Source organism: Ochotona curzoniae, unplaced genomic scaffold (genome assembly GCF_017591425.1).
Source record: "Ochotona curzoniae isolate NIBS_2020 unplaced genomic scaffold, NIBS_Ocur_1.0 scaffold_3208, whole genome shotgun sequence".
NCBI classification, from domain to species: Eukaryota; Metazoa; Chordata; class Mammalia; order Lagomorpha; family Ochotonidae; genus Ochotona; species Ochotona curzoniae.
The window spans coordinates 29713343-29737349 of NW_024467106.1; the positions used below are offsets into that span (position 1 = coordinate 29713343).

At 45.6% G+C, this 24007-nt stretch overlaps 1 protein-coding gene across 1 annotated transcript; it reads right to left on the reverse strand.

Moving 5' to 3' along the window:
* Positions 1-22701: 22701 nt before the first annotated feature.
* LOC121144679 (glyceraldehyde-3-phosphate dehydrogenase-like) lies at positions 22702-23752 on the reverse strand. Its single transcript, XM_040963070.1, has one exon. It carries the CDS (start codon positions 23714-23716, stop codon positions 22889-22891), a length of 828 nt encoding a protein of 275 aa, XP_040819004.1. The 5' UTR covers positions 23717-23752; the 3' UTR covers positions 22702-22888.
* Between the last annotated feature and the right edge of the window lie 255 nt (positions 23753-24007).

A 24007-nucleotide genomic window follows, 5' to 3' on the forward strand; every position in this document is an offset into this window, starting at 1 on the left:
CATTGCTGGGGAGCCCCAGGCTCGATTTCTCCATCTTTAAAGAAACCCAGCCACCCCTTCTCTTAGGAAGTCAGAGAAGAACAGATGACAAAGCCCTGAGTTCTAGTCCTTGCAGTGTAATCTGGGACCAGAATGTGGCTTTGTGTTGACAGATGCTAACAGTGTTTAGCCCAGAGCTTGTCCCAGGGGTCTGGTACAGAAGTCTCTGTGGTTCCTGCACTCATGGAAAAATTATTAAATTCCTGTCCTGAGCTCGAGAGTGCTTCATGAGCGGGGCTTCCCCCCCACACACACACCCTTCTTCACTTCAGCTTCTGGAGATTTTTAAAGCTCCCCCTTCCCCAAATGCAGTTCCATTGGAGTTCATAAGGACCCTCCCTTCCTGCCCCCACTCTGTTGGCGATTGACACGTGAACCTGTTGTTCTCATCCAGTGAGTCAGGGAGGACTGGAAACAGCATTTTACTCCAGCAGATGGGAATCAGATTCTCTCGGAGGGAAAGCAAAGTGCCAAGTGCTTGCTGATCCCAAAAATCAAGGGAAGAGTGATGATCTGTCAGCGCTGGCGCCGCCTGCTGTCCCATCAGCGGCGTCTTTGGCTCCTAGTGGAAACCAGACCCGGGAGAAGGACAGGACTTCAGTTTTGCTGAGAATTGGCCCTGGGCAGTGAAGAAAGCGCTGGTTCCCAGGTGTTGTGTGGGTTTTCTGAAGCCCTGACCCAATTCTGGATTTTTTTTGTCTTAGCTATTTATGGAACACATACTGCTGCTTGCACACCTGCTGGGAGCTGAAGCAGTAGGCAAACCCCCATGGGGTCTTTGCCTGTGGGCGTTCCAAATTATATAATACCCTTTGTGCATTATCGATAGCCGCACTATTCTAGAAAATCTCCCCAGTGCAGTGCCAGCTCCCAGAGAGGTTGCCTCTTAGTGGCTGGCCCCACTGGAGGAGGCTCACGAAAGGCATGTCCCCCAGATCTCATGACAGCTCTGGCGTCGATGATGAAGGCTAGTGAGATTGGAGAGACCAGAGGGAAATGCTCCCCTGTCAGGGCTGTGGGGGAAGGATTTCTGGTTTCAGGCCTGTAATTGTTTCTAGATTGCAGAAAGAGCCACCCTCATCCTAACACCTTGATTTTGGTTTCCATGGATATCAGAGCAGTTGTGTTTTCATGATAGCACGAGTAGCTATTAAGTGGTACTTTGGCTATTCAGTCACTTGTTCCCTGTGGGTTTCTGTTTTCTGGTAGTGGTCTGTTTTCTAGTTGTTTTTTTTTTTTCTCAGTTGCCATGCAGGTTTTTTTTTAAAGATTTATTTTATTTTTATTGCGAAGTCCGATATATAGAGAGGAGAAGAGACAGAGAGGAAGATCTTCCATCCATTGATTCACTCCCCAAGTGACCGCAACAGCCAGAGCTGAGCTGATCCAAAGCCAGGAGCCAGGAACCTCCTCCAGGTCTCCCATGCGAGTGCAGGGTCCCAAGCTTTGGGCCGTTCTCGACTGCTTTCTTAGGCCACAAGCAGGGAGCTGGGTGGGAAGTGGAGCTGGTGGGATTAGAACTGGCGTCCATATGGGATCCCAGTGCTTTCAAGGCGAGGACTTCAGCTGCTAGGCCACGCTGCTGGGCCCATGCCATGAGTCTTTACATGTCGCTCCTTCCTTTTTTTTTTTTTTTAATATTTATCTATTTTATTTGAAAATCAGAGTCCAAGGATCAGGGAGAGGGACAGAGCAAGAGATCAGTGCACGGGTTCATTCTCTAGATGGACATAATAGCCAGAGCTGGGCAAGTCCAGAGCCAGGAGTTTCATCTGAATCTCACACATGAGTGAGTGGCCCAAGTCCTTGGGCCATCCTCTGCTGCTTTCCCAGGCCATTGACAGAGAGCTGGATAGGAAGTGAACCAGCCAAGGCACAAACCAGCACCCCTATAGGATGCTGGCAACACAGGCCGTAGCTTTATTCACTGTGCCACAGAGCCATTCCCTCCATCTTTGATTAGAGGAAGTAACATGCCTTGGTGGCAGGGGTAAGTGGGAGCAAAGGGGAAAAAATGTATATAGAGTCTCCTGGCCTTAGACACTTTAGGACTTTGGAGGGAATAAGCCTGGAGGCTTTGCTTTTGGTTTGTTTTTAAAGTTTCTCAGAGACAGACAGAACTCCCATTTGATGTTCACTTGTCAGATGCCCACGCGACCAGTAATAGGCCAGGGCCAAGACATAGGTATTCTGTGTCTGTGGTTCATGCACTACCATTAGAGCAAGTTTATTAATATTCAGATCCACTTCATCCTTGTTAATAACTTTGCCTGTTCTGGAAATTATTGAGGGAAATATGTTAAACTATCCAGTTATGAATATGAATTTGTTTATTATGTCTTTTGACTTTAGTCTGAAAGGCATTAAAACTCTTCAACCTGCTATTTCACTCCCTAGATTCCTGTGATAGCCAGGGCTAGGCCAGACCAAAAAGGGGAAGCTGGGAACTCCAACTGCATCTCTCCCACGGGTTGCAGAAACCCACATACTTGCTCCATTGCCTTGTCGCCTCCCAGAGAGTGCATTAACAGGAATCCAGAGTCAAAAGCAGACCCAGGTTCAAACTTGGGCAGTCCAATTTATGGCCCTAGACAGCCAAGCTCTTGCCCTAAAACCTTACTCCATCCCTACTTCCTAATCAGAACTGATGGGGTGAGAGGAAGATATTAGACCCACAAGCCATGCCAACTTCTAGGCTTACCATGGATCTGTATGTGACATCGTATGGGGAAAGTATGCATGGTGTCCCTTAGGTATTTGTACTGGGGACCACTGTAGGACCTATGGCTGCTGAGGCAGCAGCTGAAATTGCTTTATTTATTTATTTATTTAAGATTTATTCATTTTTATTACAAAGTCAGATATACAGAGAGGAGGAGAGACAGAGAGGAAGATCTTCCGTCCGATGATTCACTCCCCAAGTGAGCGCAATTACCGGTACTGCGCCGATTCGAAGCCCGGAACCAGGAACTTCTTCTGGGTCTCCCACATGGGTGCAGGGTCCCAAAGCTTTGGGCTGTCCTCGACTGCTTTCCCAGGCCACAAGCAGGGAGCTGGGTGGGATGTGGAGCTGGTGGGATTAGCCGCTCGGCCACGCCACCGGTCCCTATTTATTTATTTTTAAAGATTTATTTTTTTGAAAGAGTTTATGTGGAGAGACAGAGATCTTTCATCCTCTGGTTCATTCCCCATATGGTAACATAGGCTGTGCCTGGGCCAGACCAAAGCCGAGGGGCCCACATACTTGGACCATCTCCCACTGCCTTTCCCAGGCCATTAGCAGGAGCTGGATCAGAAGTGGAGCAGCCAGGACTTGAACCTGCACCCATTATAGGATGCCATACATCACAGGCCTCAGCTTTACCTACTACATCACAATGCCTGAAGTGGCTTCTGAGTCGGGTCCTTGAGAAATTCTGATAAGCTGATGGTGCACAGAAGCAGAAATAGAGGTGAGAGAATGGAGCTCCAGCTGCTGAAGGCCACAGGACTGCTGGGCTCACATCTGCTGCTCTAGACCCTGGGAGACCATCCCTTCTGCCATCCTGTTCCTGCATTCCCATGGGATCCTGTTATCCTTAATACCCATGGATACCTTTGTGACGAGCTCTCCGTTATTTGCAGTTGTAATCAAGACTCCCAAGAGCACGTTGCGGAGCCTGGGGACAGTCCCTATACAGGGGAGTTTCTCTGGTTGCCAGGGTTGTGCCGTTCATCCTGCTCTGAATCATACAACTTACTGTCTGCATCACTGAAAATGGCCTGGAGCTGCAAACCTTGTTGGCTCAAGTAAAATAAAAACTCCTCATCTACCTGCTTGGCCCGGTGGCGATGGAGGGGGTGGGAACTCTACACCTGTCATGTTTATTCCCTGGCCCACAACAGAAAAGCCAAACTTCACTTACTGGCTATAGTTCATGTTTCTAGCCTGTGGAGAGAGTTGGTTTGAAATTTGGTAACACAGAAAGAGAAAGGAATTTAGGGGCAGGAGAGAGGCCATTCATCCCCAGATGCTGTGTGTTCACTGTGTGTGGGTGTGTGCGTATGTGTGTGTGTGTGCATGCACGCAATGTTAACTGCTCTCCATCCACTCTCTTTCCACACACGACAATTCCCTGAGGGGGTATTGGCCTCATTTTGACAGATCAGGATGCTGGGATAAGATGGGCCAACCTCAAGTGATGTGTAATTTCACAGGTTAATTAACAATCATTTAGTGTGGAACTGTCTGAAACAGAGTAATTAAAGAGACATGGCTGGAAAGTAGTGTGCGGCCAAGTGGGAGGTGGTGAGAAGGTGATACTGGCCAGACCATTCCCTCTGCAGACTACACCAGCCAGCAGGGACGAGGCCAGAGGAAAGTGAGTATTACATCTTTATTGGTTGGGGTCCACTTCAGCTCTATTCAGAGCACCTCAGAACCTTCAGGGAAAAATGAAATTAAAAGATAGCATGAATTTTCTGTGGACATTCCAAAGTACCCTCATAGACATTCCTTGTTGGGGCTGCATTGCTTCTGCAGACCCAGAAGGCTGCTGGCCAGCAGGGGTGCTCTTTGGTGTTCGGAGATGCTGGCGTGGGGTAATTGATCTGTGGGGTGGATTTCTAACTGAGCGCTATAGTGTCACATCCAGTGCAGACATAGTGTGACTCGTGCATAAGAATTTCAGGACTACATTCATTCTTGTTTTATGAACTGTAATCTCACTTATCTGGTGATAGTTGATCTGACACTGACATTTCACAAGCTGGGAACCACAGTACTGAGAGAATGGAACTGGGAGGCAGGTGGTGGGGAGGGGACAGGTTTTAGACATGGTCCAGGTCAAGAAGCCAGCAGTGCTGCTTCGTAAGGGAAAGGAGCATAACCACTGTTGGAAACTGAGGATAAGAATGCCATGTTTAGGGTTAGGCTCCCTATGAAGCTCAGATCTTGGGACTCCTGCCCTGTTCTGTCATCTCAGGCAAGCCTTGCTGAATAGCTAGGGCGGAGCAGGCCCTTAGGGCTCCAGCCCCACTCAGAGAGTGCTGTACCTGCATCAGAACACAGCACTGTGGGTTTTGTCATCAAATTTCAAAACCAAAAATCAGAAACAGCTGATAACTTCTTGAACTGAACAGAGCTGGGGTTTTAGGAAATAGTGGAAATCCTACCTGAGTTTTTTTTTTTAATTAAAGATTTATTTATATATTTGAAAGGTAGAGCTAGAGAAAGATACACAGAGAGATTTTCTACCCACTGGTTCACTCCCTAGATGGTCCTATGGGTCCTAGGGGCTGGGCCAGGCTGAAGCCAAGAGCCAGCAGCCTCATCCAGCTGCAATGGCTGGAGCTGGGCCAATACAAAGCCAGGAACCAGGAGTTTCTTCTGAGTCTCCCCACGTGGGTGCAGAGAGACCTAAGGACTTGAGCCATGCTTTGTTGCTTTCCCAAGCCACAAGCAGGGAGCTGAAACAGAAGTAGAGCAGCCAAACACAAACCAGTGCCCATCTGAGATGCCAATGCTACTGGTAAAGGCTTAGCCTACAATGCCATGGTATCTTCCCTTATTATTTTAGTTTTTATGAGCTTATTTTGAGAAACAGAGAGAGCTCTCAAATACAGTGGTTTGGAAGCAGGAGCTCCATCACTGTCTCCCACATGGGTGACAGGGACTCAACTCCACAGTGTTCAACAGGAAGCTGGAATTGGGAGTAAAGCCAGGACTTGGACCTGTACATTTCAGTATGGAATGCCAGCATCTTAACTGGTGTCTTAACCACTAGACCAAACTCTTGCCCCTTCTCTGTTACTTTAGAATCAGTTTAGGGATGGGCATGTGGACCAGCAGCTAAGATTCTAGTGAAGACACCTGCATTCCGGTGTCAAAGTCCCCTGATTTAACTCCCGGCTCGTGACTCCAGCTTCCTGCCAGTGCAGACCCTGGGCAGAGGTGATGGTTTAAGTAGTTGGGTTCCTGGCCCCTCCATGGGAGACCTACATTGAGTCTTCCTCTTCCAGCTTTGGCCTGGTCCAGACTGTTGCAGGCATTTGCGAGTGAACCAACAGGTCAGCGCACTGTCTGTTTCATGCTGTTGGTACCTTTTTCTGTCACATAAATTTTAAAAGTATGCTCTTTATAAATTAAAAAATTCAAAACTAGAGTAAATTATTGCAAGTTACTCAGTTCAAACAAAGTTTTGTTTGTTTGTTTTATTTTTTTGAAAGTCAGATGTACAGAAAGAAGGAGAAACAGAAAGACCCGTCTGCTGGCTCACTGCCCAAATGGCCACAATGGCTGAACCTATGCTGATCTCAAACCAGGTGCTTCTTCCAGGTCTCCCACACAGGTGCAGGGTCCCAAGGCTTTGGGCCATCCTCGACTGCTTTCCCAGACTACAGAGAGCCAGAAGGGAAGTGGAGCAGCCAGGATACGAACCAGCACCCAAATGGAATTCCAGCACATGCAAGGCGAGGATTTAGTCACTAGGCTACCACGCAGGCCCTTGAACAAGGCTTTGAAGTTAACCCATGGCAGCTATTCTGTTAAAACAATTCTAGTTTCCTACCCTGGATTTTGTCTGCCCACAGTGTTGGGGCAGTCTCCATCCTCCCTTACTGTTTAGTTCCTGCCACTTGGATGCTCCCCAGCCTCCCCCAGGTAGAAGTGCATGTGTGCTCTCTTCACTAAACAAACCTGGGACTTGGAATCAGAGTGAAGTCACTTGCCCTCACGACTAGCCAGCCAGTGAGCGGGAGACAGAGCCCAGGCTAGGAGTGGCTGTTGGGTCCCCCATCTCTGAGTCATCCATGTGGGACAGAACCTTCAGTACTGGGATTCAGCCAGTTAGAACCCCCTCCCCCTTGGTAGAGGGTGCTCCCTGTGAACTAATCTAGCTGACCTTTCTCACTAACCCCTTCAGGGCTCGGCTTGCCCTCCAGGAGCTCTGAGCCTGTCAGGGCTTGGCTGACACTGGCTCCTCTGCGCACATGCCCTTGTCTTCTGCTCAGCTTGCAGCTCCAGCTGCCTGCTCCTCCAGGAAGCTTGGCCTTGTGGTTTATGGCACAGTCTTTGGAGTCTGGCTGACACCCTCTCAAGCAGAGTGACCCAAGGCAAGTCATTTGTCATGGAGGTTCTCTCAGGCTCAGTTTCTTCTTCTTTTAAGATGTATTTGGTTTATTTGAAAGGCAGAGTTACAGAGAGAGGATGCGTGACAGAGATTTTCCATCTGCTGGTTTACTCCCCAAATGGCTGCAATATCCAGGGCTGGGCCAGGCCAAAACCAGGAGCTTCTTCCTGGTCTGGCAGGTGAAGGCAGAGGCTCAAGCACTTGGGTCATCTGCTGCAGCGTTCCCAGGCACATTAGCAGAGAGCTGGATCACTAGTAGAGCAGCTGGACTTGAACTGGTGCCCATATGGGATACCAATGTTACAAGTGGCAGCTTTACCTGTTACATTACAACATCAACCCCAGATTTATTGAATTTCGAGTCCCTCCTGTGATTGCCTTGGCAGGACCAGACTAGATGACTTTATAATCCTTATATGCTCTATGGGCTCTATTCCCACCCCTCCTTAAACAAAATCTTTGTCTTCTTGTATAGCACAAAGCACCTGTTTGGTTATGTTGTAGGGTTTTGCTTTGCTTGATTCTGTTTTAGAGTAGACATATCCCTGATTTGGGATTCACAGACTTAAGAGCAGAATCCTTGTCTGGTGGGTTCTCAACTGACATCCACGTGGTACCCTCCTCCTAGCCTTATAAACAGCAAGTGTTGAATGTGTTCTTGAGTTTTGCTGATGCTCATGGGCTTTTTTTGTTCATAGTAACCTGTATGGCAGTGGACAGTCTGTAGCTAATCATCTTCGTGTCAGTTGTACTGATATACCAGCTAATGACAGGGTGATTGTTCATGTTGATAGAGCATCTGCTATGGGCAAATTATGGTTCTAGGCATAAGATGAAAAGTAACACAAAGGTTCTGCCCTTAAGCACTTCACTCAAAGGAACCAGACAACAAAGAAAAACATATTATTCATGAAGCTCCTGGAGGTGAGAGGTTGTGTTCCCACCATCACAGTGCATTTCCTCCTGGCACGTGCAGATGGCTGTGCCAGCTGCCAATCTGGTCTGCAAACACCAAGTCACTTTTCACATGGCTCATCCCTAGGTATCGCTCAGTCCTTTCTCAGCTTCCTTTCCTCTACCCCACACATCTACTCACGCTCAGATATTAAGCGAACCAAGATTTTACCAGAGGCTTTTATGGGAGATCGGAGAAGGGCCGTCATTCTACAGCCCACAGCAAACAACTCAGACATCTGTTTTAGACTTCTCCAGAGCCCCTGCTTTTTGAGGCTGTTAATCCAGGGGTGTCCTGCCGACCCCTTCACCTTGCAGCTCGCACTGCAGATACTCCCATCTTGCTGGCCTGTCATGATGCCTAGTAAATCAAGCCACCCACAGAGCCCACCCTGCTCAGAAGCAGTGGGAGTTCAGACAACCTAACCAAGCCATCACTTTTATTCCAGTGCACTCCCCCTGGGGCTCTCACAGCCATCTCAGAGTGTCCCTTCCTGCTTTCTCCCTTCTGAGTCCTTTTCCATTTCATGTCCTCGGAGGTCAGCCTTCTACTAGAGTTCTTGGCCATCACACCTCCTCTCTCCTCTCTTCATTGTCACAAGGTTTTCATCCCTTGTCATGGCTTAGCAGCCATTCAGAACTTTGTTGAAACACCCCGCCCTCATTGGCCTTCCCTCACATCCCTGTCTAAAATAGAACATGCACACACACACACAGCCCTCCACCCACTTTGCATTTTCTTCATAGCCTTTATGTGAATGTGTGTTCAGTTTGGTGTCTTCAGAAGGTGGCAGCTTATTTACTGCTTGGGACCCAGTGGGCAGTCACTGAATACTTGTTGAAGAGGTGTTTTTTTTTTCCCCCTTTGGAGATTCTCAGGATCTTTGTGAGTCTGTAGAGCTGCTACATCACCATGTTAGTTAAGCTGCAGGGAAAGCAGCTCGAGTCAGTAGAGCTGGCTTGCTGAGAGCCACGTCTCTTGAGGCTCACTTCCCAGTAGGGATCTCTGCCTCTCCCACTGAGGCTGGGGGCTCCAGGTGGGCTGCTGGAAGAACAGGATGATGCCACACAGACCAGCCAGTTCTCACATCCTTAAGAACACATAAAATGTGGAACAGGTCGGATCTGTTCCGAAGCCCACCCATCCCAGATACGCTGCAGCTATTGTTCAGGTCTTTCCAGGTATACAGCCGCTGGGGACATCCGTTACTTGGGTTACTTCATGATTCCACACTCAGGAGGCCCAGTAGCTAAAAAGGAAGGACAGAGCTTAAGTACTTTTTTTTTTTGAAAGTGTTACCTGGTTATAGAAATCTCAGTGGGTTAGTGTAAAAGTACAGTAAATAAAGCTAATGGAACACTGGGGAGCGTGACATATCAATGAAAGGGAATCCTCACCTCTGCTCAGGGGGCGGCCCTGGGAGAGAACTATTCTAGATGCAAACACTGCAGATTGGGGACACAGACAAGTCTGAGGGAAGCCAAGCATTGGAGGACTCTCACTGCCCTGAGAGGCCAGCTGAGGACCATTTGCCACAGGTGGGCTTCTTTGACCGCCAAGGAGATGCAGTGCAGGTGCTTTTTTGGTCTGCATTTTGTTGCTGTCAAAAAAAAAATCCCCAAATCCAGGTAATGTACAAAGATTAAAGGTCTGTTTTTGCTTAGTTCTTCAGGCCAAGAAGTCCTGGAGTATGCAGCTGGTATCCACTGGCCCTTGGCTTCTGCTGGGTCGTGACATGGCAGAGGGTGTCAACTAGTGAGACAGAGCAAAGCCCTAGCTCAGGTCTTTCTTCCTTATAATGTCACTTATCCCATCATTGGAACCCCGCCCTTAGAGCCTCACCTACCCAAACATCCCCCCACCAAATTCCATTACCATGTGACCTTAGAGATTAAGTTTCAGTGTGTGGTCTCCTATGGACATCCCAGACCAAAACTGCAGCCTTTGCTCCAAAGAGCCAGACAAACAGCCCCACGACATCCCAAGGGAAAGAAGCTATCATTTGATGTCCATAAAATTGTGAGCATTTGCCCTTACTGATGTACCTAACCAACTTTCCCTGGATGACCTATATTTTTCTAAAAATATAGGTCAGGTCAGCACTCCCCATCCCCCGCTACCTTCTGAGGGTCCTGTAACAGACAAGTACAAGCTGCTGAGACTGACATTGAGGGGGTTTGCCAACATGCAGTGTGTCTAAGAGAGGGATAGAACAGAGACCTGCTGGGGCAGTAAGAGATGGACACCTCCACAGTTTCTGGAAGAATGCTAAAATTATCTCAGAATAAGCAAGAAATCGGTGATCTTAAAGTGTCCAAACGCCTCAATATGGTGTCTTCTGGGGCTTCTTATGCTATATGTCTGGAGTGGCCAGCATACACCATTAGCCCTAACTTCTTCATGCCCTAACCTAGAACATTATTTTTCATGCATGATGTAGGTCCATTTTGGGTCACTCTAATAATTCCAGGATGCAAACTGCCTGAATAGCCATCATCTCACATGCTAACAGTTGCTGTGCCAGAGAGGAAAGTGAGCCCGGGAGGGCCCCACATAGGCAGTGAAGTGTTTTTGTCAAGGAGTAACATCGGTCTCTTTGCAAAGTGCACTGACTAGTGACAGTGTTCTGGGGGACCACACAATGTCCTCCTCCACGGGCCAAGCAGCAGGAAAACTGGAAACAGCTAATGAAGAGTCCTGATTGCCAGTACAGTGTGCATTAGAACTTCTTGTCTCACAACAAGCTTTTGGGGTAGTATCAAGCACCCCCATTTGTAAAAAGGAGTCTAGGCCCAGGGGAGTTATGGGATTTGCTTGGGTCATCTGTGACTTGATTACAGCTCTGCCCTTGAGATGACTGGATCTCTGACATGGGAGAGCTGTGAGGCTTGAAAGGGTTGCAGTTGAGCAGCAATCACTTACTGAGAATTGTTTAAATGCAGTCATCATGAAACGGTTAAAAGTGCACATCATTGGCTTCAGTATGGGAATTCTGATTTTGGAGGTCTATAATGGAGCCAGGGCCAGGCTCCAGGTAGAGGTTGACTATCTTAGGTTGAGGGCCAGGAGCCACATTGAAAGAACCATTTCTATGGAAAGTGCTACCAAGTTCAGGTCCAAGATTTTTTTTGCTCCTAAGTCGCAGTCATGCTCAGTCCTTTCTATTCACTGGGGTTATTAGCTGTGTCTACTTCCTCTCATCTAGAGGGCAGACATCAATTCTTTCTCATCTCAGTATTTCCCATTTCTGTGGAAGCTGTTTTTGCAAAACACCTGAACTGGGGAGTGAAGAGGGTATTTTTTCTTTCACTTCATATTCACAGTGAGAATTTAAAAAGTTCTGTTGAGGCAGGTGTTTGGTGCTTTGGTTGAGACATACTCCATGAAGTGGTGCCAGATTTGAGCCCTGATCCTGCTTCCAGTTCACTAGCTTTCTGCTAATGTGCACTCTGGGAGTAATCAGGGATTGGCTCAAGGACTTGGATCCTTGCCTTTCATGTCTGTACTGCCTGCAACATGACCAGGGTTGGAGAGGGGGCAATGTACAATTGAGAAAATAAGACAAGCACAATATAAAGACTACAAAAGCAGGCAGCCAGAGGGAAGCCCCCTTCTCTGAGGAAGAAAGTCGACCTAGAAAGCTTGTTGCCTCAATCTTTTATTGAACTGCTTGGAGAGTCACATTACAGGAATTGATGTGACATAAACTTGATAGCTTCATCCCATATTGATGTTAACCAGCCAGTGCTTGATGATTAGAAGCCAGTACATAACTGTCTCCAGGATAGCTTAAAGCACACAGTCCTGTGACCTTGGAACACTGCCCAGCTGCAGACCCTCGCCTACAGGCCTCAACCTTGTTCTTGAACTCTGCCCACTCGTAGACCATTGCCTGCAGAATTTGACCTCAGTCTCTGGCACCAGCACTCTGTGAACTCAAGATTCCCGACACAGTCTGTCCTGCTGTTCCATATCAAGTCATGCTGTTCTTTTTACAAACTGCCTACAGCAACGTGGAAGACTGCTTTGAGTTCCCTAGCTCCTGGCTTCATCTTGGCCCAACCCCAACTGCTTGAAGTATTTGGGGAGTGAACCAGGAGATATAAAATCTCCCTCTCTCTGTCTCTTGTGTCCTTTCAAATAAATGAAAATGTAAGCAAAGTTTGAAAACTGTGATGGAATTTCTATGTAGATGCAGCATCCTCTTGAGTGTGTGTTAGGAGATGCTCAAAGCTATGATCTTATAGTAAACCCATTTAAGGTTGAGAAAAATGTTGATTAATTCTTCTAAAGGTTGAGTGAATGTGTAATGATGATTCATTTCTACTTATTAATTTGAAAGCATCATATCGAGTACTTTGTACTAGATATTAGAATGGTGTCTTGGGCTCTTGCTCTGTTTTCTGTAAATGATTGTGATGGCTTAACTACCTCCTTATTGATAGGCTGCTATGGTAACTTAGGGAAATCCATCTGGGATAGAATTTCGCAGTGTGTGTTGCTGTGGGGATATCTCTTGGGGCACACTACAGGTTGGCTGGGTCAGACACCCTTATGTAGTAAACTAGGCTTAAGTTAGCAGTGAAACAGTATGGTTATCAGTGTTGACAGTTATAATTTGGGTCTCTTGCACGCCCCTCCTGAGCGCCAGAAAAATGACCACCGGCAGTAGGTCCCAGGGAAGCCGGCTCCTCTTGGATAAACCTGCAGAAGGCCACATGGAACATGCTGGCCTGGAAGGCTATGTAGATGTGGTTCATCAAGGGTTAGCTGATTCACTCTTTTACACCTGTCAGAATTACCTTTGCAGAAAGAAAGAATATGAATAAGACATTTCAGGAAATGCATGGTATATGGTATCCCAGAAAGAATATTGTCATCATTCACAAGGGAGCTTGGAGATTAGAAGGTGAGATGTGGGCATGGGGAGAACGGGAATCTAAAGTGGTTCAGAGCTCTTTAGATGCAGCAGAGTTCTTGCTTACAATGAACTCACCATCTGGGAGGAGCTGTTAGGGCAGTTGATAGTTTTCATACTATCTTACATTAAAGTGGCAATAACAGTGTTAGTCACTGGTTTTGAATTGAAGAAGCCAAAAATAAGTATTATAATTATGCTTCATTTTTTAGGACTATTTTAAATTTTAGAAAGATGAACGTGAACTATAAGATAGTGTGAGGAGGTTGCTGATTAAAGCAAGCAGAAGAGACACTATCAGAGCTGGTTAGCAGAAATAGGTGATGTGAAGAGCCAATGATAATTAGAAGAGATGTCATATGGGAAGTCTTAGAATTCAGAGAATCATTTACAGGTCACCAAGACCTTAGGAAGAGGCAGCAGAACATCTTTAACATTACTTCATGAGCCCAGCACAAAGGCTTGGTTGGCTAAATCCTCATCTTGTATTATTATTATTTTTTTTTTTTTTTGATTGGAAAGGCGGATATACAGAGAGGAGAGACAGAGAGGAAGATCTTCCGTCCGATGATTCACTCCCCAAGTGAGCGCAACGGGCCGATGCTATGCCGATCCGAAGCCAGGAGCCTCTTCCGGGTCTCCCACGAGGGTGCAGGGTCCCAAAGCCTTGGGCCGTCCTCGACTGCTTTCCCGGGCCACAAGCAGGGAGCTGGAAGGGAAGCAGGGCTGCCGGGATTAGAACCGGCGCCCACATGGGATCCCGGGCATGCAAGGCGAGGACCTTTAACCACTTGCGCCACCGCGCCGGGCCCTAAATCCTCATCTTGTAAGTGCCAGGATCCCATGCCTGTGCTGGTTCTTGTCCCAGTTGCTCTACTTCCCATCCAGCTCCTGCATATTATGCCTTGGAAAAGTAGTAGAAGATTGCCCAAAGCTTTGGGACCCTGCACCTGTGTAGGAGACCCAGAAAAAACTCCTGGCTACTACTGGATTGGTTCAGTTACAGTCACTGTGGCCATTTGGGGAGTAGATCAGCAGATGAAAGATCTTTCTGTCTCTCTCTCTCTCTGTAAATCTGATCTGGCTTTCCAATAAAAATAAATAAATCTTTAAAATTACTTTGTAAGTGAGGCAAGCCAAGAACAGTCATTTCTCGTTATCTGTGTGTGTTGCTTCAAGGATACCCCATGCATACTAAAGCCTGTTGCTGGCCAAGTCACTCAGAAATGGTGTATATGGATGGGCATTTGATGCAGTGGTTTAGATGCTACCTGGAGAGAGCTGACCTCAAGTTCTGGCTCTGCTTCAGATTCTGTCTTCCTGCTGATGTGTACCGTGGGAGACCATAGGTGATACCTCAAGTGCTTGGGTCTCTGCCCCTCCCATGGGAGACCTAGTTTAAGTTCTGGGATCCTGACTTTGGCCTGGTCCAGCCTCAGTTGTGGCAGGCATTTGGAGAGTGAGTCAATAAATGGATGATCCCTTTTCCTTTCCCCTTCGTCTCCTGCACCTCCTCTATCTCCCTTTCCCATTCCCTCCCCCTCTCTGCCTTTAAAATAAATGAGAAGATTGCTTAAAATATAATAGTGTATTTGTATGTAACCTATGTATGTTTTCCCATATATTTTAAACTATCTCTGAATTGCTTAGAATACCAAATAAAGTGCAGTTGCAGTATACAAGAGAAAAGCCTGCATTCAGTACAGACAGAGATGATTTTTTTTTTCTCCCAAGTGTTTTTTTATTTGCAGTTGGTTGAATCATTGAGTGTGGATTCCCATGGGTGCGGAGGCCTGGCTGTAGTTGGAACGACCTAAATGATGTCAGAACTCCTTATTTTAGCGATGGGATTATGATGAAAAGAGCAACATTCAAATTAGGGAGAGTAATTAGAGGTAGAGCCACCCAAAGTCTTGGAAAAGGGATAGGATGAAGTTTGGTGGGGTTGTTGAGTACAGAGACATGAAGTTGTGAGGGAAAGAGTGAGTTACACAAAAGTCAGAGAAAAGCCAGAGGTACTGCTGACCCATGTCTTCTCCCAGACACTGTCGTCAAGACCATAGTAGGCATTAATAAATCATCACTTAGTACAAATCCTGCTCTCAGAGTGCCTGGGACAAGTGGGGCAAAGAAGATGTGTTGTCACTGTGAATGCTTTCCCTGAATGGGTGGAGAAGAAAAAGAGATTCAGCACCTGGTATTACATCTTCCCACAAAGTACCTGGTTTCCACACTGAGGAAACCCATAGTCCATTAGACACAGAGATCCTCTGAGTAGACCAGAAGTGACAGCAGCAGTGGACATCAACATCTCTAAACCCAGATTGTGGTCTGGAAGTATTATTTCCATGAACAGAAACCAGAACAAAAATATGCTCACCCGATTTGTGACAAAAATGTAAAAGTAGTTGAAGGGAAAAGGAAGGGCCTTCTCAACAAATGGTGCCGGATTGGCTGAGCAGCCACGGACAACAAATGAAACCCTGCTGTCTGAAGCGTCCACTTAGTCAAAAGTCAACCAAAAGGGATCTTAGGCTTAAAAATACAATCTAAATCCATGAACCTTTTTTTTTTTTTTAAAGATCATGGCAGACAGTCTGCAAGAGCTAGAACTGGGTAAAGAATTTTTAGACTTGACACCAGAGACACAATTAGTCATAGGAAAAAAAGATGTCAGAAACATAACTGGCTGAAAACAAATCAGTGAAACAATAAACAATAAGGAAATAGACCACACACTAATGATGCAACTCAGTGGAGAAAAGAGACTTTGTAACAATGTGGCTTGAATAATTGGATAGCCAGATTTCGGGGAGAAGGAGTGGTTCTTAACCACCGCCTCCAATCATAACAAAAAAAAATTAATAATTCTTGGGGCTCAAGTTGTGATTCTGCAGATAAAACTGCTGCTTGCAACACTGAGTTTCATATCTAAGTCCTGGTTTGAAACCCAGCTGCAAGGGTTTTATTTCAGCTCCCTGCTATTGCCCCTGGGAAGGAAAAAAAAAAGATGGCCCCAGTACTTAGATCCCTGACGTCGATATGGAAAACCCAAATGGAGTTGCAAGCTTCTGACCTATCCCCAGCCAGCCATTGCAGCTATTCGAGGAGCGAACCAGCTGAGGGAAGAGCTCTCTCTCCTCTGTCTCTGTCTTTCCTTACCTCTCTGTCACACTCTGCCTTTCAAATAAATAAAACTTTTTTTAAAAATTCATGATAGATCATTGAGCAAAAACCACAAAACTTTTAGAAGAAAATGTAGAACATGTTTGTAATTTTTAAAGGTTTTCCGGGTTTAAAAAAAATCAATAATTATAAAAGAAGAAAATGATAAATTTTATCACAACTAGAAATTTCTCATAAAAATTATTACCTTATAAAGAACATGAAAAGGCAAATCACAGACTGGAAAGAAATATTTGCAAAACATAAATCTGGCAAGGAATATAAAAAGAAAACCTAGGATTCAGTAATTAGACAACCCAGTTAAAAATAGACAAAATACACCAGCCACTGGCAACTGCCTAGGTTGCCTTGTGCTTTGGTAAAGGTTACACTGCTGGGAGATGAGCAGCCAATAGTTGGTTGGCATCCTGGGCTGTGTTCATGCCAACCCGATGTTAACTATGCCAGTGTGCCAGCATAGCTTCCTATTTAATGCTAAATCTGTGAGGGCAGGAGCAGGGAGCAAGCAGATCCCTTATTCCTGCTTGCCAGTCTTTAGGTCAGGGTGAAAGCCACTGAGGACTTTTGATTTGGGCAGAAGTGCAGCCACGGACCTCCCTGAACGAAGGCACTGTACCTGCTGGTGTGTGTGAGAGCCAGAGCTGGGAGTATGCCAGGCAGGGAGCCTCCCCAGGCCAAGCCTCTGCACCCACTGGTGTGGAGGCCCACCAATGGCTTTTGGCATTGGCAAGCAGCACATCTTTTCATCTAGTTATGGCCTCAGATACTTCAGGATCTCTGACCTCAGGAACCAGAACTGTGGGTGTATGGTCTGATCTTGGAGCACAAGTTGCATGATTAGACCACCCATGTTGGTGATTCCTGTGCAAAGAAGCCAAAAACATCTTGGAATAATGATGAACTTGCAGGGACATAGCTGTTGGCACTGAATGGAAGTTCTCCAGCTGGTGAGATCAGTTAGATGAGATAGAGTTATGAACCTGGGATAGCCAAGCCCTATGCACCTTATCAGCAAGAAGTAACTACAGAAGATGTGATTAATATATACCTTTGTCAACCCTTAGATTAAGAGCCAGAAATCTGGGGCTGGCACAATAGTCTAGTGGCTAAAGTCCTCTGCCTTGCATGTGTCGGGATACCATACGGGCTCTTGTTCTAATCCTAGAGGCACTGCTTCCCATCCAGCTCCCTGCTTGTGGCCTGGAAAAGCAGTCGAGGACGGCCCAAAACCTTGGGACCCTGTACCCACTCAGGAGACCTAGAAGAGGCTCCTGACTTCGGATCACACAACGCTGGCTGTTGTAGCCACTTAGGGAGTGAATTCACATATGGAAATCTTCCTCCTCTCTTGTCTCTCCTTTGTATATCTGACTTTCCAATAAAAAAATTTAAAATGAATCTTAAAAAAGAGAGTCATAAATCTCTGAAGGGAGAGTGGAATGGTACAAATAGGTAGCTAGTTCAGGATCATGTGAGAGTGTGCTAGAAGCCACGCTTACCCTGATCTCTGTATATCCTGCTCAATTATCTATCATTGAAATGCCTCCTGCCTCCAGGATGTACCTCCCCCTCACAGAGGCTTGGGATGGCTTCAGGAGCCCTCTCCCCTTCCCAAGAGCATGTGAAATCTGCCAACTTGCGGAGCTCTCTTCCCGGGGACACAGGATGGAAGGCAGAAACATCTCCTTCTACCACCTTTCCCCTCCCTACTCACTCCACCCAAAGCATTACTCTTGTATATCTGATCTCTTCTCAAAATAAGCTTTTTTTAAAAGGGGAAAAATTAAAAACATTTTAAAGAACAAATTACTAAATGTTTTGAAACAGACAAAACATTTGAATGAGTAATTCAAAAGAAAATAAATGAGTTTCTGATAAGTGCATGAAGAAAGTGTTCAATAGCATTAGTCATGAGGGAAAATCAGATTAAAACCAAAATGATACGTCACGGATTACTCACCAGAATTGTAACATTAGGAAGATGGACAACAGGGCCCAGCATGGTAGCCTAGTGGCTAAATCCCTGCTTTGCATGTGCCAGTATCCTGCATGGGTACCAGTTCTTGTCCTCATTGCTCTACTTCTGATCCAGCTCCGTGCTTATGGCCTGAGAAAGCAGCAAGAGTGGACCAAAGCTTGGGACCCTGCACCCATGTGGAAAAAGCTCCTGGCTCCTGGCTCCTGGCTCCTAGCTTGGCATCGGCCCAGCTCTGGCTGTTGTGGCCACTTGGGGAGTGAACCAGCAGATGGAAGATATTCCTCTCTATCTTTCCCTCTCTGTGTATCTTCCTTTCCAATAATAGATAAATAAATATTTTAAAAGAAAGATGGATAACAGCAAGTGGTGAAGTTGAGGAACAGCTACAGTTTTTTACAAATTAGTCTTGGAAGTGTGAAATGGTCCAAATTTTTGGGAAAGGACCTAGCTGTTTTGGCTCCTAGGTATTTGCTTAAGAGAAATTAAAAGCACTTTTAAAGAATATTCACAGCAGCTTATCATACCCCCAAACCCAAGCAGTTCAATCTCCCACCACAGGAATATTTATTTTTGAAAGAACTATTATTTTTTAATTTTATTTTTTATTTTATAATACAATTCCATAGGTTCTGGGATTTCCCTAACCCATTCCTTAAGATCCCTCCCCGCACTGATTTTCCCCTTAGTTTTACAATAGTATAGTCCTTCATAATCAGTCATAAGTCTATCATTCTGTTATCTAGGTGTATCCTGACATTGTGGGTATAGACAATGGCAGACAGTCCAGGATCGTATTGTCTAGATATATCTAACATTTTCATTGGGAGTCCGTTTTTGGTTTGGAAGTAGAGATGCATACTGCATTGTATCTTCACATCTGGATAGGATAGTCTCTATTACACATTTACTATATACATTCCCTCAAATGAATATCCATAAAACAAAATCAACATCAGAAATAAAGTTCAAAAATTTACATCACCATGAAATTAAATAACATGCTGCTAAATGACCAATGTGTTGAAGAAATGAAAAAGAAAATCAAAAACTTTCCCGGAGAAAATGATCCTACTATATGACCTATGAGTCATAGAAGAATTTAATAAGAGAAAAGAAACTGTTTTGAAGAAAAGAAAATAAAAACAAAAATATCCAAAATCACGAGTTGTAGCAAAAAGAGTACTGAAAGGACTATTGATCCTGTGTTTTTCATGAAGGTTGCCTTATATAAGAGGAATATATGATATTTGTCCTTTTGGAATTGGCTTATTTCACTGAACATAATGGTCTCTAGTTGGGATCATTTGATTGCAAATGGTAGAATTTAATTCTTTTTGATGACTGAATAGTATTTCATGGATTAGATGTACCACAGTTTCTTTTTCCACTCCTCTTTGATGGGTATCTGGGTTGTTTCCATGTCTTTGCTGTTGTAGATTGTGTTGCTATAAATATAGAATTACAGATCCCTTTAGGCAGATCTCATTTTCTTGGGATAGGAACTATGGTATGTTAACATGCTATGTGCTACTACTTAGCAATAAAAAGATGTTAACTACAATTGTAGGCATCAAAACATGAAATTTGAAAACTGTTCTGCTTAGTGAAAAAAGCCATACACCAAACTAAATATACTGCATGATTCCATTTACATGAAATTCTAGGATGAAAATTGTCAATGTTGGAAAATGAAAAGGTGATTACCTCTTAGTGGATTAGAATTAAGAATTATGAGAGAAAGTTTTGGAGTATTCTATTTCTTGATGGGGGCTGGATTACTCATGTGACATTTGTCCCAGTTCTGTGTTTTCACACTGTGTTATGTCCATGGAGTGCCTCTCACCATCGCAAAGAAATCAAGTCTTGATATACACAGTGAATTGGGTGGCTCTCCAGGGAGTTATGCTGCATGAGGGGGGTCCACTGCAAAATACATGTGATTCCATTTTTTAAAATGATGCAGTTTTTAGAACTGGAGAGTTTGTTACAGACTGGCAGAGATTAGGGTGAGGGTTGTAAGGCAGAAGGGAGGTGGGGGTGATTGTAAAAGGGCAACACGAGGTTCCTTGTGTTGGGACTGTTCAAGGGCTTGACTGTGGTGCTGAATACACAAACCTACACAGGAAATACAACCATAGAGACCTTTAATAGAAGCACACAAGTGCAAACTGGGGAGATTTGAGTGTGATGGTGGATGGTATCATGGTCATTATGCTGGCTGTGATGATCTACAGTTTTGCTAAATGTTGTCACTCTGGGTAATTGAACAGAACATCTGAAGGAGCTCCCCGTGCTCAGTAATATTATTTTATAAAGTAATTTGTTAAGTATCTGATTAATGTGTCTGTGCAGGACATGTGAAAATGAACCAGAAACATCTTGGTATACCAGATCATAAAAAAAGCTGTTGACAGTTCCTGAGGTTGTCTCACAACCTAAGGACTGAGCCAAATTTGAACTTCAGTAAGAGGAGTAATTCCAAAGAACTGAAATCCATAAAATGTGCTTAAATGCATGAATTTATAACCACTTTAAAAGCACACACACGCACACATACACACACTCTCCAAACTTTAAAAACAACCTGAATTGCTCATCTCCCAAAAATAGCAAGGAGCTAATTGATTCCCTTAAAGACAGAAATGAAAGTCAAGCCAGGTATTTCTTGTATGTGCTGTACCACTGGGTAACCAAACAAGGGAAGCATCTTCTTGAAAGCTGATTTTAGTAGGTCAATCAAAGCAAATGATACGATAGAGCAGCACATGAGGGTGCCTACGACGAATCAGCACATCAAGGCATTGAGCACTCGACAGTGCCAATGGGCACTCGATAACAGAGACAGCCAGAAATGGGCTTCCTGATACCAAGATACACCCTGAGGCCCTGTGCAATAGCCTAACAGCTAAAGTCCTCGCTTCACTCATGCCAGGATCCCATATGGTGTTGGTTCTAATCCTGGTGGTCCTGCTTCCCATCCAGCTCCCTGCTTGTGGCCTGGGAAAGCAGTCAAGGACAGCCCAAAGCTTTGGAACCATACACCCATGTGGGAGACCTGGAAGAGACTCCAAACTTCTGGTTTCAGATAGGCTCAGCTCTGGCTGTTGCAATTGCTTGGGGAGTAAATCAGTGGATGGAAGATCTTCTCTGTCTCTCCTCCTCTCTGTATCTGACTGTCCAATAAAAATAAATCTCCCTGGAGCCTTGCCCAAGGGGATCCAATCTGGTCAGATCATTGCCTCTGAATCCACCTGCCAATTTGCAGGAAATTCTGTTGAAAGACAATCAGGTTGAAGCCTCATGTGAGTGTATGTGCAGTGAGCAGCATTCTGTGAGAAATAGGTCACATGGAGCAGGTTCTTCAACAAGCAAATTGTGAAGAAAAAGATTGAAGTGAAGCAACAGATGGAATGAGACTCATAAAGCATGAAAACCTTGTAAGAATGAGTGATGAAGCTATAAAGAAATGCAAGGAAGTGATTATTATGGAAACCAGGAATACTTGGGTTTGGAATGGGCCTTCTGGAGAAGCTTCCAGAGTGACTGGTGAGATTCTGGGGTTTGATTTTTGTTACTAAGTTGAGGATTAGTAGGATGCTTGCTTTACAAATGACTCATTAAACTATCCTTTTGCTTTATGTACTCTGCTTTTTGAAGTTTTTTTTAATTTTACTTGAAAGAATTAGAGAGAGGAAGAACTAGATCTATCAGCTGCTGGTTCACTCCCCAAATAGTCACAATAGCCAGAGTTTGGCTGATCTGAAGCTAAGAGCCAGGATCTCCCAGATGCATGCAGAGGCCCAAGGGCTTGGGCCATCCTCTACTGCTTTCCCAGGCCATTAGCAAGGAGCTGGATCAGAAGTGGAGCAGCCAGGACCAGAGCCAACACCCATATGGGATGCTGGTGCCACAGGCAGAGGATAGCTTGCTATACCTCCATGCTATCTCCATGTTTTTATCTTACTTTTAAAAAAAATTCTGTGGTAGAACCCATTCTCAGACTACTGTGGGAGCTCAGAGGAGGCATAAGAAAGGCAAGGGGCAGGATGGGACAAATGTCAGACATAAGGTTAGAGAGAGCACTCGAGCTCATTTCTGTTTTGTACTAAACTTAATCCTGAAAGACATGGGGAGCCACTGTGGAATTTGAAGGCCACATGTGACATGATGAGATTTGTATTTTAGGAAGAACCCTGGGGCAGCTGTGTCCCATGAACACGATGGGACAGAACTGGCTCTAGGGAGACCAGGGAAGAGCCTGCCGGAGTAATCCAGACCGTAGATGGTAAGACGGGCAAGATGAGAAAAGGACTGCTACAGGAGCTCCTGGAGGTGGAAACCCAGGACTCCAGCGCCTGCCTTGGGAAGGAGAGAGGAGAGGAATCAGGGTTTGTCCTGGTTAGCGACTTGGGCAGCTATCTGGAAGGACAGAGATACAGGTGATAGAGTAGTGCGTGGAGAGAGAGATTGTATGCTGTTTTCTTGTTTGGTTGGGTTTTTGTTTCTTTGCTTTTTTTTTTTTCTGGGTACAAGGTGGACTTTATTGATGGTAGCATGACAAGATAGGGCTCGTGAGGCCCCTCCTCTTCTCCAGGGGGTCTGGGTGGAGACTGTGAAAGGGCAGATTCTCAGTGTGGTGTGGACTGAGTGGGGGCAGGGACTCCCCAGCAGCCTCGCTCTTCCTCTGGTGCTCTCACTGGGGTTCATGGTCCTGGGGGCTCTAACTCCTTGGAGGCCATATGGACCATGAGGTCCACCACCCTGTTGTTATAGCCAAATTCGTTGTCATACCAGGAGATGAGCTTGATAAAGTGGTCATTGAGGGGAATGCCAGCCCCAGCATCAAAGGAGGAGGAGTGGGTGTCACTGTTGAAGTCACAGGAGACAACCTGGTCCTTGGTGTAGCCCACGATGCCCTTCAGGGGGCCCTCGAAAGCTTGCTTCACCACCTTTTTGGTGTCATCATACTTAGCAGCTTTCTCCAAACAGAAAGTCAGGTCCACCACAGACACATTGGGAGTGGGCACGCAGAAGGCCATGCCGGTGAGTTTCCCGTTTAGCTCAGGGATAACCTTGCCCACGGCCTTAGTGGCACCAGTGGAAGCCAAGGTGATGTTCTGAGCAGCCGCACAGCCATCACGCCACAGCTTCCCGGAGGGGCTGTCTACTGTCTTCTGGGTGGCAGTGATAGCGTGCACTGTGGCATGAGCCCCAGCCTTCTCCATGGTAGTGAAGACACCGGTGGACTCCACCACATACTGGGCACCAGCATCACCCCATTTGATGTTGGCGGGATCTCGCCCCTGGAAGATGGTGATGGCTTTTCCATTGATGACAAGTTTGCCGTTCTCAGCCTTGACTGTGCCATGGAACTTGTCATGGGTGAAATCATACTGGAACATGTAGACCATGTAGTTGAGGTTAATGAATGGATCATTGATGGCCACAATGTCCACTTTGCCAGTGTTGAAAGCAGCCCTGGTGACCAGGCTCCCGATGCGACCAAATCCATTCACTCCGACCTTCACCATCTTGTCTCAGGGATGAACTGCACGAGAGGTGTCGGCTGTCTATAGCACGGGGAAAGCAGAGAGCCTTATTTGTTTTGAGATGAAGTTCACATACAATGAAATGCACAGAACTGAAGTTTATAATCCAGTATTTTTTCTGTCATATGCACCTGTGTTACTAATACACCAATCAAGGTACAAAGTCAGTCCTTACCTCACTGACAAACCCTGTTATCACCTTAGATTAATGTGGTCTGTTTTTGGACTTCATCTAAAAGAAGTTGTGCAAGATGTAGTCTTTGTGAGTAGCTT